The following is a 12,861-nucleotide window of genomic DNA, read 5'->3' as shown; positions in this document are numbered from 1 at the left end:
CAAACAGAACAATTCAAATTCCAGCAATCTGGACCCAGGGTTGGTGCTATAACAAGTGTGTGCTCTTTCCACTCTACTCCACACGGAGAATCTTGCTGGCATGTAGATGAAACTGAACATGTATTGGAGCAGTGGGTATCTCTCTTCCTGAGGGGCCATGTCTGTACAGCTCTTAGGCTTCCTCTCCAGACTTGTGGCCTGGGGTGAAGCTGCCAAACAAGCAACTGTGTAATAGAGCAGCTAGTGTAGTGCTGCCCCAAAGACAGTTGTGCAGTGGCAGATAAAATCTCTATTTGAACTAGAACATAGAAGTCTCCAATCACATTACTACGTAGCACCTGACAAAAGGCTCGTGAATTTTAAATTGTATTCAATGAAGTTGGGACAGTGGAGTTCCAGGGATGAGAGAATGGGAACAAGGAGTTTGCAGCTCTTGATCCAAACATGAAGGAAAGACCTCTATCCCCGATTCACTCTTCTTGGTGTGAATGTGAAATTTTAGGAGTACCAGAGGCCTAAGTGTACTTTTTCTGGGATGGTCTTCATCTGAGGCTGAAGCTGTAGCTCTTAGAAGTAGAAAAGGAAAGTCTAGCTAAGACATGAGAGCAAGCCCCCAAGAAAGATATGAAATAGACGTTTAGACATAAATTCAAGTGCTCTTCTGAAGAGCTGTGGCACATCTGAGATCAAGGTTGGCTGTTTCCGTTATCTATAGGGGGCAAAAGATCACACAACATAATGGCACTCACCTGGGTCTCTACAGCTAGGAGCCTGTGCTTTACTGCTTACTGCCAGTCAAATGACAATTGCTATGGCAACACACCTGCACTCTGAGCTACAGAACAGTTGAGGTCAGATGCAATGTAACTCCAGTACCAGGACACACTCACAGTGCTTTACACTGAGCACAAGGCCAGCCCAAAACCACCCAGAAAGGATCCAGCTGGGCCCAAGAGCAGGTTGTTCCCATAGACGGAAACCTGGTTAAAGGTTACTACCACCCAATGAGTTATCCCATTGTAGGGGTGGACTGCTTCTCATTATCAGCTTGAGGGAAGCCTTGAGATAGGAGAAGCAAGCTTGGGGGGGGGGTGGGATCTTGGGAAGGCCTGACTGAAGTGACTTTCCACCTTGGTTCTCACTGCACACCTGGCTCCTATCCTGGAAACAACACACACAGGGTTTGGATCTGATACCTACTGCTCTTCAGGTATGGTCCTCACACTACCTGTTGACCCACTCAATTCTCACAGTAAACCTATGAGGCTCCAGGATCAGACTAGGAAATTGAGGGAAAGGAACTTGGTCACAGTCAATCAGTTGCAGCAAGCCATAGGTTATAATCCAAACATAGGTCCTTTGTCCTAACCTGTCTATTGTATTTTGCTTTAATAGGAAGCTGTTTCTGTCCAGGATGATTCAGGAATCTATGAGGAACCTTCCTGAAGATGGTATTAATTTGGAAGACAGTATAAAACATGACAGCTCCAATTCTTTCTTGATGGTAAACTACATTACATCTTTTGGGGGCTTGTATCAGGTCACACCCCTTACAAAGACCCCTATTGACTGGGGGTTTCAGTTCTCTGAAGCTCCCTACCACCTGGGCATGGTCACTGGGGGAACTCTTGCTCTCTTCCTTCTGTTCTCTTAGCATTAGGCCCTTCTCTAAACAGAGGCCCAAGGAGGCAGGCCAGGCTGAGCCTGGCCAAAGATATTTTTTTTTGAACTCTAGAGTATTTTAAAAAATGTGAATCAGATTCAAACATTTAAACTTAGGGTGTTTCGCATACAATTCTGTATTTCCAGCTCCTTCCTCTCATGGAAACTAGACAATCTGGCAGCAGTTGGCCAGGCACCCTGTGGATAGAGTGTAATTGGGCCAGCCCCAAGATGCAGTGAGCTCTCTTGCTTTTTTGCAAACTCAAGGCAGCCTCATTTGCTCTGTGTTCACTGGTGTTTGATTGAACCTGCCAGTTTTGCTCTGGCATCTAGTGTTTCATCAAGGTTTTATCACCCACTGTTTGTCAGCCATCTGGCTTCTGCTCCTTTTATTCTAGCTGCATGTCTCCTAGAGTGTTTCTTACAACTCACAGGCCACCCACTTCCTGAAATTCAAGACTTGTTAGACACAAGGTGAGAGATGCACCATTTTCTCCTGGTTTCATCTGGCCACACTTCCAACTTTTCTATCTTATCTATTCCCTTTACAGTTTAGCCTTTCTTTTGAGCACCCCTCCTCATATTCCCAAGGCAAGCTCATGTAGCCTATTGGATTAGGCTGTTCTTCATCCAAGATGGCTTCCCAAGTCTACAGCTCTAGTACTGTTTGGGCCATACGTCAAATGCATCACACTCAAAAAAGAACTGAAAGCTAGAATGTAGTTTAGGGTAGAGTGCTTGCCTATCATACATGAAGCTCTAGATTCTACCCTTAGTTCCATAAACAATGACAACAGCAAACCCCAAATCCCTCCAAAAGCCACAAAGAACCAGCTCATTCTTCTGTGAGACAGCTCCATTTCCTGACTTCTGAACATGTAAGAAAGAACAGCACTATCTTCTAGGAGTGAAACGACTCCACTTTCTCTTTCCTTTTCATCTACACCCCTCCACATAACCAGATGCCAAATCATAGAAGGGCTTCCTCTGACACGCCTCTCCCCATTCCTTTCAGGAAATGCTACCACCTCTTATGGGTATACCAGTGACTGTGGCTTTCTATTTGGCTTCAAGCCCCCTTTTTCTGTCCTAAGGCCCAGCTTGGCATACGATGCCATCTCAACAACCAGCTTAAATAGCTTCCTAGGTGCTTCCACTATCTTGAATTTACTTCATGGTCCTATGTGACCCTGTGCCAACTACCTGTACCTCTGCCTGTCCCGTCCCTCTACCTGCCAGAATCATGCCTCACATGGGCCGCATGCTCACCTCTACAGTGCTTTCCCTCCTTTCTTGCTAGCCTTCCTCCTGGCCAGGTCTGTGTACCTAAGCAACTCAGGAGACTGCTCTCCTGCCTCCACCTCCTGCTCCTACTATGTCTGTGCATTTTGCTTTCATTTTATTTACAGAATAGGGCAAGGACTCCAAACCCACTAGATGAGCAACATCATACTTAAGAGCATGGTTCTACTTTACACAAAAAAGGGGCTAGTCAGGAAAGCTACAGTGGTAAGACAAACCTTCTCGTCCTTTGGGGGCCGACCCCGCTTCCGGGGACTTTGCTCTTGGGCTCTTTTAAGGCATTTGGAGCCTCTCTCTGTAGAGCCTGAAGTCACCCTCTTCTTTCCTTCTCCCATGTTCTTCTTCACCTTCCCTTCAGACAGGCTAAGCTTGCGTTTCTCATCACCTGAGTTTGGCCTACTTCTCTCCTCACTGGAATTACGCCGATTCTTGTCATCAGCAGAAGTGTGGGATGATGTCTGAAAGTTCAACAATAATAATGATGACCACTACAACAGCCACTACCAACACTGGCCATGTAGTGCTCTCAGCACTTCTGTGAATTGTCTTCATAGCCATCCTGAGAAACAGGATCCTTGCTCACTTGTTTGCACTGGAAAAACAGCTTCTAGAAAGAAAATCATGTCACTTGTCTACAGCCCCAAAGCTAGGATGTGGCTGTGTTCCTAAGCTCTTAGCTACACTCCAAAGCTGAGCTACTTCCAAAAGCAACATGCCTCAGAAAAAAGTAAGCCTCAGAAAGGTGAGCCACAGGCACAGAACTCTGGGACCACAGTTGTTCTCTTGCTAGGTATCACATGGGAATTGAGTGAGTCTATGACACATTTCATAAGCTAGTAACCCCATAAAACCACTCAAGTCTCTCTCACCTGATCTTTCCCTTTGGCTCTCCTGAGGAACTCTTCAACAGCATCCACAGCTTGCTGGAATCGTTTGCCCTTGTTGATCTTTATCATTTCCTCTTTGTGAGCATGATAAGGCTTTAGCTGTTCCACTTTGATCCAGGCACTAGTAGAGAACAAACACAGAAAGAGTTTTATCTATACTGCATTTGCCAACACATTCCTGAGATCTCACCAGGTTAGGATTTGAACATCCATTGGTTTTAGCTAGAAATTGAAAGAGGTATAATAAACCTCACAACCATTCATCCCAAACTCTTAAGCCTTAAGCACATTTTCTTGAAACAAACAGAATTTTCCTTAAGTGAAATCATGGTCATATACTTTATTTTCACTCTTATTCCCCAGCTTTCCACACCCAACCACATACTGCAGGAGAAGCCTATAGACAGTCTGCTGTTTTCAGTGTGCAGCATGAAGGCCAAGGATACCTGCAAACATTATAAACCATGACAATACTTTCACACAAGGAAACAACTGTTGCTGCTCAACTATTATTTGGTTGTTCTTTTTTTGAGACACGCTCTCAATACACACTCCCTCTGTCTTGGAACTCACTTGTAGACCAGGCACTCCTCCTATCTTTGCCTCTTGAATACTGAAATTACAGTATGAACTACCATAAGTGGCTTAGTCAACTATTTGAACCAGATATACAAAATTTGTTCAACAACCTAGAGCCTACAGTCAGGAATGTAACCAGGACTAATGAAATACATTATTATAATTACTATTTTTTTTAAAGACAAAGACTCAGGTTGGAGAGATTGCTCAGTGGTTAAGAGCACTGGTTGCTCTTCCAGAAGACCCTTATTTAATTCCCAGCACCCAGGGGATCTGGACTGTACACACATGCTGCATAGACATACATGCAGGCAAAACATCCACCCACATTAAGGAAAAAAGACAAGGACTCATGAACTCCTGATTGTTTTGCATCCACCTCCCAAATGCTGGGATTATACAGATGGTGCTGGGGATTGAACTACTACCTATCAACTGAGAAAGAACTCTACCCCAAATGCAACATCTAAAGTTTGCTGTTTTTTTTACATATTTGCAGCCACAGAGCCTACATTTCTACATTAATTCTTTTCTTCTTCGAGACAGGGTTTCTCTGTGGCTTTGGAGGCTGTCCCGGAACTAGGTCTTGTAGACCAGGCTGGTCTCGAACTCACAGAGATCCGCCTGCCTCTGCCTCCCGAGTGCTGGGATTAAAGGCGTGCGCCACCAACGCCCGGCTTCTACTTTCGTTCTTAAATGATGGTATCAATGACTACTAAACCATACATACATATGGTTCCTTGGGATGAGGGCAGTAGTCACAAATGGAGGCTTTAAATGGCATTTTTCTTGAAATGCAAAATGAACTCCTCTAATTGTTAGTTTCAACTGTTAACATGTATCACATTAAAGAAAAAAAACAAAAACAGTCAGCTGTTACTTCTGGAGTATCTGGCCTGTCATAGAACCTGAGCAAGTTTCCTGCAGTAGGCCTTCTGTGGCTTCCCTAAATGATGTTCCAGAATTGAAGCACATATGAGAATGTATAACAGGTATTAGTTGTACCTGATAAGGTATAGATTAATTTACATGTTTTCCCCCATAATACTCATAGGGTCTCATAGCATAACCTTCAGAAAAAGTAGGCCAGGCTAAGGATACAGAAACTGGATTACATTAATAGCTGAAGTTTCTTTCCTTAAAGAGAGCCAGAGAATATTTACACATAATGGCCAAAGTGGTTTTTTTATCCACCTCCATCTTCCTGCACTCTGAGTGTTGTACAAGCAGTTGTGAGGATGAGTCAAGAACAAATATGGTAGCCCTGAGACCTTAGCCCACAAGTTGAGACAGCATGCTAAGGCAGGCATGGTATCTATGACTAAGGCAAATAACACACAGGGATAGACACTGGTTTCTGGCACACAGGCTCAACCACAGCAGTGGATTGAGATGCTTTCCAGTGGCCAGCTCAGTTATAGTACTGAGGTACTGGCAACCTGACAAGAGAGCCATGAATCTAATCCACAGGGAAGAAACGTGGACTAAAGTATTAACCCCCTAAATGCTGGCCAGTATGGCTTTAGGGACGCCAATCCCTACCTTTTACTGTATTTACAGAATTCTAAAGACAGAGGTAAAGGCAGTAAAGCTGCAGTACTAACTGGTGGTTCATTTCTGAGACCACACCAGTGTCAGGGATAGAGTCTAAAGAGTCATGGTTCTCAAGACCCATACTGTCCATCCTTTACAGAGCTGTAAAACTAGATTAGATGCTCTATAGGCAATAATCCCATTCACTCCTTTTTGTTACTGCCATGCCTGCTTCTTCCCAACAACTTCTGATTCAGGGGTAAAGAAGGTGAAGACTTCTGTGGAAGAAAGGCCAATAAATCAGCCCGCGCCCCCCGCCCCCTCGCCTTTTTTGGTCAAAGTGTTTTAAAAGGTTTCTGATTTCTGTAAAAAGGAAGAATACACACAAAATTCTACTCACCTTCCTGACAGGACTTTGAGAAACTATAATGAAATTTTCCTCAATACAATGATCTTTGAAATATTCAGATGGACTGACAATACAAATATGACTTTGAGAGGATGAAAGAGAGAAATGTTAATCTACTCAGGAAATCGACCTCACCAGAATACAGCCAATAAAATACCAGTTCACTAGACCCCAGAAGGATCACCTCTAGAAAGCAAACCATACTTGAATCACTTTAGCTATCCAAACAAAATGTGTTCTATAGTAGTCACATTGCAAAGCCCCATCTGCATAATGACGTGGTGCCTTTTAGTTGGAACATTAGTAAGATTCCTAATCCTGGAGGGATAGCAAAGCAGTCTAGGCTGGTATGAAAGTGGTACTGGTAAATGACACCTTTCAGTCACTTCTAGGAGCTAGGACTGCTTGCCAGTGGGTGGAATGGTGCTAAATAAAGTGCTCAGCTGGATAAGTATTTATCTTGTTTCAGTTCATGTGTATGGATGTTTTGTCTACATGTATGTTGATATACCACGTGTGCCTGGTACTACTCATGGAGGCCAGAAGGTGATGTCCCTAGAACTGGAGTTATAGAAGATTGCGAGTTGCCATGTAGGTGCTGGGAATCAAACCTGGGTCCTCTGGAAGAGCAGCCAGCACACTTAACTACTGAACCATCTCTCCACTCTATTGGCTGGGCAACTCTTCAGCATTAAAAAAAAAGTGCAACAAATCAACAAACAAGCAAACAAATCAGGAGAGGTGGGGTCTGGCTTGGTGTCCACTAGACTCTTGGTTTTTCACTGTTGACCAGGTTAGCTGCAAATGCACAGAGATTCGCCTGCCTTTGCCTCTCAAATGCTGCAATTAAAGGTATGTGCATCACCAGAGCTGGCCTTAACTTAATTTAAATTTACTTATTTTTTTTGAGACAGTGTCTCTCTATGTAGCCCTGGTTTTCTAGAACTCAGTCCTTAGACCAGGCCTTGAACTCAAGAGATCTGCCTGCCTCTGCATCCCAAGTGCTGGGACTAAAGGCATTCATTACCACACTAATTTTAATTTTTGGAGGCAAGGATCTCATGTAGCCAAGTTTGACCTCAAACTCCATTAAAGATGTTATTAAGGATGACCCTTAAATCTTTGATCCTTTTATTTTTACTTCTCAAGTGCTAGTATGCTAGTATTATTATTATAGGTGTGTATCACCATGTCTGATTAATACAGTGACCAAGATCAAATCCAGAGCATTATACATGTTAAGCAAACACTACTGAGTTACAGTCCTAGCTCTTGTGATGGAATTTTTTTTTTTTTAAAGATTTGTTCATTTATTATGTGTACAGTGTTTGGCCTGCATGTATTCCTGCAGGCCAGAAGAGGGCACCAAATCTCATTACAGATGATTGTGAGACACCATATGGTTGCTGGGAATTGAACTCAGGACCTTTGGAAGAGCAGACAGTGCTCTTAACCGCTGAGCCATCTCTCCAGCCCCATAAATAATCACTTTTTTTTTTTTTTTTTTTTGGTTTTTTTGAGACAGGGTTTCTCTGTGTAGCTTTGGAGCCTATCCTGGCACTCGCTCTGGAGACCAGGCTGGTCTCTTCCTCCCGAGTGCTGGGATTAAAGGCGTGTACCATCAACTGTGATGGCATTTTAAAGACTTCTCTTTTTTGGGGTGGTGGCGGAGTGCTAGGATGAAGCCAGGGCTTGCACATGCTAGTCATGTGCTCTACCAGTAAACTGGACACTCAGGCTTACAAAGCTGTTTTGTTTCTTGTAGCGAGCTGTAGCCTCACAACCTTTTCCTAGGATTTAGAAAAAGCTGTACTCACTCAAGACCACTTTGCAGAAAGAACACTATGCTACTAGCTACACAAAAGGAATACACAACTTCTTGGTTCTGAATGGCACAATCCAAGAAATTAGTTTACCTGAGCTGGGTGTGTTACCTCTAGCACTTGAGAGGCAGTTGCAGGCAAATTTCTTGTGAGTTCCAGGTCAGCCAGGACTGTTTCACAGAGAAACCCTGTCTCAAAAAAACCAAACCTAAACAAAAAACAGTAACAAAACCCAAAACCAAAACACACACACACACACCCAAAACAAAACAAACAAAAAACCCTTCCCAAACCACAAAAATCAAAACTCACAAAACAACAAAAAAGGAACTAGTTAGTCAGCCAGGCCATGGTGGTGCACACCTCTAATCCCAACACTCAGGAGGCACAGGCAGGCGGATATCTACGTTTGAGGCCAGCCTTGTCTACAGAGTGAATTCCAGGACAGCTAGGGTTACACAAAGACACCCCGTCTAAAAAACAAAACAAACAAAACAGGAAGAAACTAGTCTAAGTGAATGGCTGACGAAAAACAAAAAAGAAAAAAAAATGGAATCACTTCATTCTTTTCAGATTCAAAAATCAAGTGTAAAAACCTTTATGTAGACCATTCCATGCTCAGCAGGTGCTGCCCCAGACTTCCTGGCTTAGAGGCCTGTGTGAGGAGTATATCTGACAGCATGTTCCTTGGTGTCTTGTCATATTTCCTACAGATTCTTTAAGTGGAAGACAGGACAGACCTGTGACTAAGCCATTCACAGATTACTCCATTTAAATAAAATTTTCCATATTTTGCAGCTGCTTTCTCAAGTGAAAAAACCTATGACAACCTCACACATGTGTCTTTGCCAGTGCTTAGATATACGAACCTGGGCTGGGGTTTTGAAATGGTGACACACAACAATCGGACAGGATGGGAATGACATAAAAAGACACAGGAGCAGAAAGCCTGATCAGACTATATGGCTCTCCTGTATCTGGATGTGTGAGTAGTACTTAGACACTGAAGATGACATGTGTCACCTCCAATTTTAAGCTAGAAATGAAGGCACCAGGAAACAGACACACATACACTCACACAAAGGCAATATGGAAATGTCTGCATTCATTTCAAGTGAAGTTTACCTTAAAGATATCAACAAAGCCAAGTGTGGCTGAGCACTTCTGTGAGTCCAGTACTTGGGAAGTGGAGGAAGGAGGATCAGGAGTTTTAAGCCAGTCTGGGCTACAAGAGATCCTGTTTCAAAACTACAGGAACAACAAAACATCACTATCACTACCACCAACAAGAAAAGACTTGCAATTAAGATGCATTTAGAAAATTTTGTTTTTAGAACTTAGTGTCCTGGTTTGTTTTTATTGTCAACTTGAGATAATCAAACATGGATTAGATGTTTGATCTAATCCCTCTCAGGATGAGGGAGTCTCAAATGAGGGAGAATTCAGATCAGACTGGTCTGTAGTCCATGGGGGAAATGTCTTTACTGTTGATAGGGGAGAGTTCAGCACCCTGTGGGCAGTGTTACAACTGGAAAGTTGGTCTTGGACTGTATAAAGAAAACTGGCTGAATAAGCCAGTAAGCAGCATTCTTCCATGGTTCCTACCTGACTTCTCTGACCTCCAGGTCCAAGCCCGACCGTGACCTGGAGGCACAAGATTGAAAGAACCATTCCCTTGAAATTGCCTTTGGTTACGGTGTTTATCACATCAACAGAAAATTAACTAGGATACTTGGTAACATCCACAAGTGTCAGGTGAGGCTTTTTAGCTGTGCTGCCTACATTACGCCACTCCTCTATGGGTCAGTTTCCATAATTCTATTACATGACATCTGTTCACTCATGGCACTGTAATCAGCCATGGAGAGTCACTATTTGGACATGAGGTGTTCCTGTTATTGGGAAGGAGAATCTAACCCATTTTGTTCAGACAGTTACCATGCAGCCCTGGCACAGGGACAAGTTGTGCCAGTCAAATATCTAGAACATTGGACCTCACTTAGTCCAACTCTCTAACTATTAAATGGTGTCACATGGAGAGAAAGTGGATTGGTTAATGCCAGCTGAAAAGTAAAAGGCGTGCTCACACAGTTCCAAATCAGTATGTTCTTCATCATTAACGACAAACTATAGCACTTTACACCTTATATTAACCAGCCTGGTTCACCCTATATGTGGCTATGTAAAAAGCTCCTGAGTCTAGGATCCTGGACATCTTACCATTTAAACTTGCAGCCCCTGGCTCTCATGTGAGAAGAGTCAGAACACCACCCCTATCCACTTCCTGAAAACAGAGAAGAGAACTGGCCATAAAGATTGCCATGGAAACTGAGGTCTCAAGTCACAAGCTACCCAGTTTGCCCACAGTATTCTTCTTCTTCTTTTTTTCCCCTGAGACAGGGTTTCTCTGTGGAGCTTTGGAGCCTATCCTGGCACTCGCTCTGGAGACCAGGCTGTTCTCGAACTCACATAGATCCACCTGCCTCTGCCTCCCAAGTGCTGGGATTAAAGGTGTGCGCCACCAACGTCCGGCTACCATCATTATTTTTAAAGATTTATTTACTTTAATTTGTTGTGCATCTGTGTTTTACCTGCATGTATATCTGTGCACCAGGTGTATGCCTGGTGCTCATGGAGACTAGAAGAGTGCATGGAATTACATGGAACTGGAGTTACAGATAGTTGTGAGCCCCATGTGGATGAGAAGCCATTGCTTTTAATCACTGTGCTATCACTTCAGCCCCTGCAATAGTATTCTTAAACTGGTGTCTCTGAGTACCTGCAAACTAAATGAACACTTCCTCATTTCACTATCTCCAGCTGTCGATCAAACCAAAAATTTTCAACAGCGTGAGTGAGTGAGAGAGAGAGAGAGAGAGAGAGAGTGTGTGTGTGTGTGTGCATGTACAGACCACAATGCAAGTATGGAGGTTAGAGAACAACTTGAGTGAGTCAGTTCTCTTCTTCCATAATGTGGGTTCTGAGGACTGAGCTTAGATTATGAGGACTCACAGCCAAGTACCTTTAGCTGCATCCTGCCAGCCTGCACTGACCAAAAGAAGTCATTTATTTATTTATTTGGTTTTTCGGGGCAGGGTATCTCTGTGTAACTTTGGAGCCTGTCCTGGAACTTGCTCTGTAGACCAGGCTGGTCTTGAACTCAAAGAGATCCACCTGGCTTTGCCTCCTGAGTGCTGGGATTGAAGGCATGTGCCACCAACGCCCGGCAAAAATAAATTTATTTATTTATTTATTTATTTATTTATTTATTTATTTATTTATGGTTTTTCGAGACAGGGTTTCTCTGTGGCTTTGGAGGCTATCCTGGAACTAGCTCTTGTAGACCAGGCTGGTCTCGAACTCACAGAGATCCGCCTGCCTCTGCCTCCCGAGTGCTGGGATTAAAGGCATGCACCACCAACACCCGGCCAAAAATTTATTTTTTAAATACATAATTTGTTTTTATTTCTTATGTTCATTGGTGTTTTGCCTGCATATATGTCTGTGTGAGGGTATCAGAAGCCCTGGAACTGGAGTTACAGACAGGTGTGAACTGTCATGTGGGTGCTGGGAATTGAAACCAGGTCCTCTGGAAGAGCAGCCAGTGCTCTTAACCACCAAGTCATCTCTCCAGGCCCTGATCAAATTTTTTAAAAAGATTTATTTTTATTTATTTGTATTTGCATGTGTAAGTGTGTGTGTGTGTGGTATGTGTAGGTGCCAGTCAAGAGCAGAAGATATCAGATCCTTTGGAATTAGAGTTATAGGTAATTGTGAGCTATGTACCATGGGTCCTGGGAACCAACTAGGGTCTTCCAGGGGAGCTGCACTTGCTCTAAACCATGCTCTAAACCATGGAGCCATCTCTCCAATGTCAGATCAAATTTTAAAACTCTGAGCCCAAGTGGCAACCAAGGACAGACCTGTTCAAGTTGGAGTCGCATACACTGATTCTTGATGTTTAACTGTGGTCATATGGTATAGTTAATAGTTTGCTGAAGTTATTTCTTCTCTAGATTTTAAAGTGAGTTGGGAAAGTTGTGTCTTGGAGAGCTGAATCTATCTCATTGAGTCCTGACCTCAATATGGAGGCCTGATGAGGTAGGTTTGGCCTTCTTTTCCTAACTGTGGGATGCCAACTTAATTTGTTAGGTGTTTTGGTAAGAAAGGAAATGAAAAGCCAGCTGTCCAAAATTTTAGGACCATAATATATTATACACACATACTTAAAATTTTTGCTTTTTTATTTATGGGTATGTGTGTGTGTGCCATGTGAGTTACTGTGTACCATAGGTGTCCTTGGAAGTCAGAGGGTCACCTAATGTGGGTGTGCTGGGAACCAAACTCAGTCGGCTGAAAGAGCAAGCAGTAAGTGCTCTGCTCCTAACTGTTGAGCCACCTCATCTCTCCAGGACCATCATAAGATAATAATCTTACTCAAGAGGCTATGTATTGTACTCTGCAATAAAGGCCCTTGCTAAAAATAAAAATTAATTACACACATTTCCCATTAATTTATATGTCAATTTTGAAGTTGAGTATATCTGACTGAATATAATAGCATGGATTGGGCCCATTCACTGGGCTAGGTCCAGTCAACAATGAAGTCTTCCACACAGGATGAACCAGGGTCACACTTACCCTCATCCCTAATGTCTGCCTTAAA

General features: G+C 43.2%; 1 protein-coding gene across 6 annotated transcripts in view; it reads right to left on the bottom strand.

Annotated features, from left to right (window-relative positions):
• The window catches only part of Glyr1 (glyoxylate reductase 1 homolog), a 38,886-nt gene that overhangs the window by 21,073 nt on the left and 4,952 nt on the right, over positions 1 to 12,861 (bottom strand). For all 6 annotated transcript variants that reach the window (XM_027423961.2, XM_035447671.1, XM_035447674.1 and 3 more), the window contains 2 exons: positions 3,834 to 3,972; positions 3,183 to 3,422 (listed from right to left, as the gene is read on the bottom strand). In XM_027423961.2, the coding sequence (XP_027279762.1) occupies positions 3,183 to 3,422; positions 3,834 to 3,972 (379 nt within the window). The remainder of the gene's footprint in view (positions 1 to 3,182; positions 3,423 to 3,833; positions 3,973 to 12,861) is intronic.

The sequence above is a fragment of the Cricetulus griseus genome, chromosome 7 (genome assembly GCF_003668045.3).
Source record: "Cricetulus griseus strain 17A/GY chromosome 7, alternate assembly CriGri-PICRH-1.0, whole genome shotgun sequence".
Classification (NCBI taxonomy): domain Eukaryota; kingdom Metazoa; phylum Chordata; class Mammalia; order Rodentia; family Cricetidae; genus Cricetulus; species Cricetulus griseus.
The sequence above is the reverse complement of the archived record's forward strand: the minus strand, read 5'-3'. Positions and strand labels throughout refer to the sequence as shown.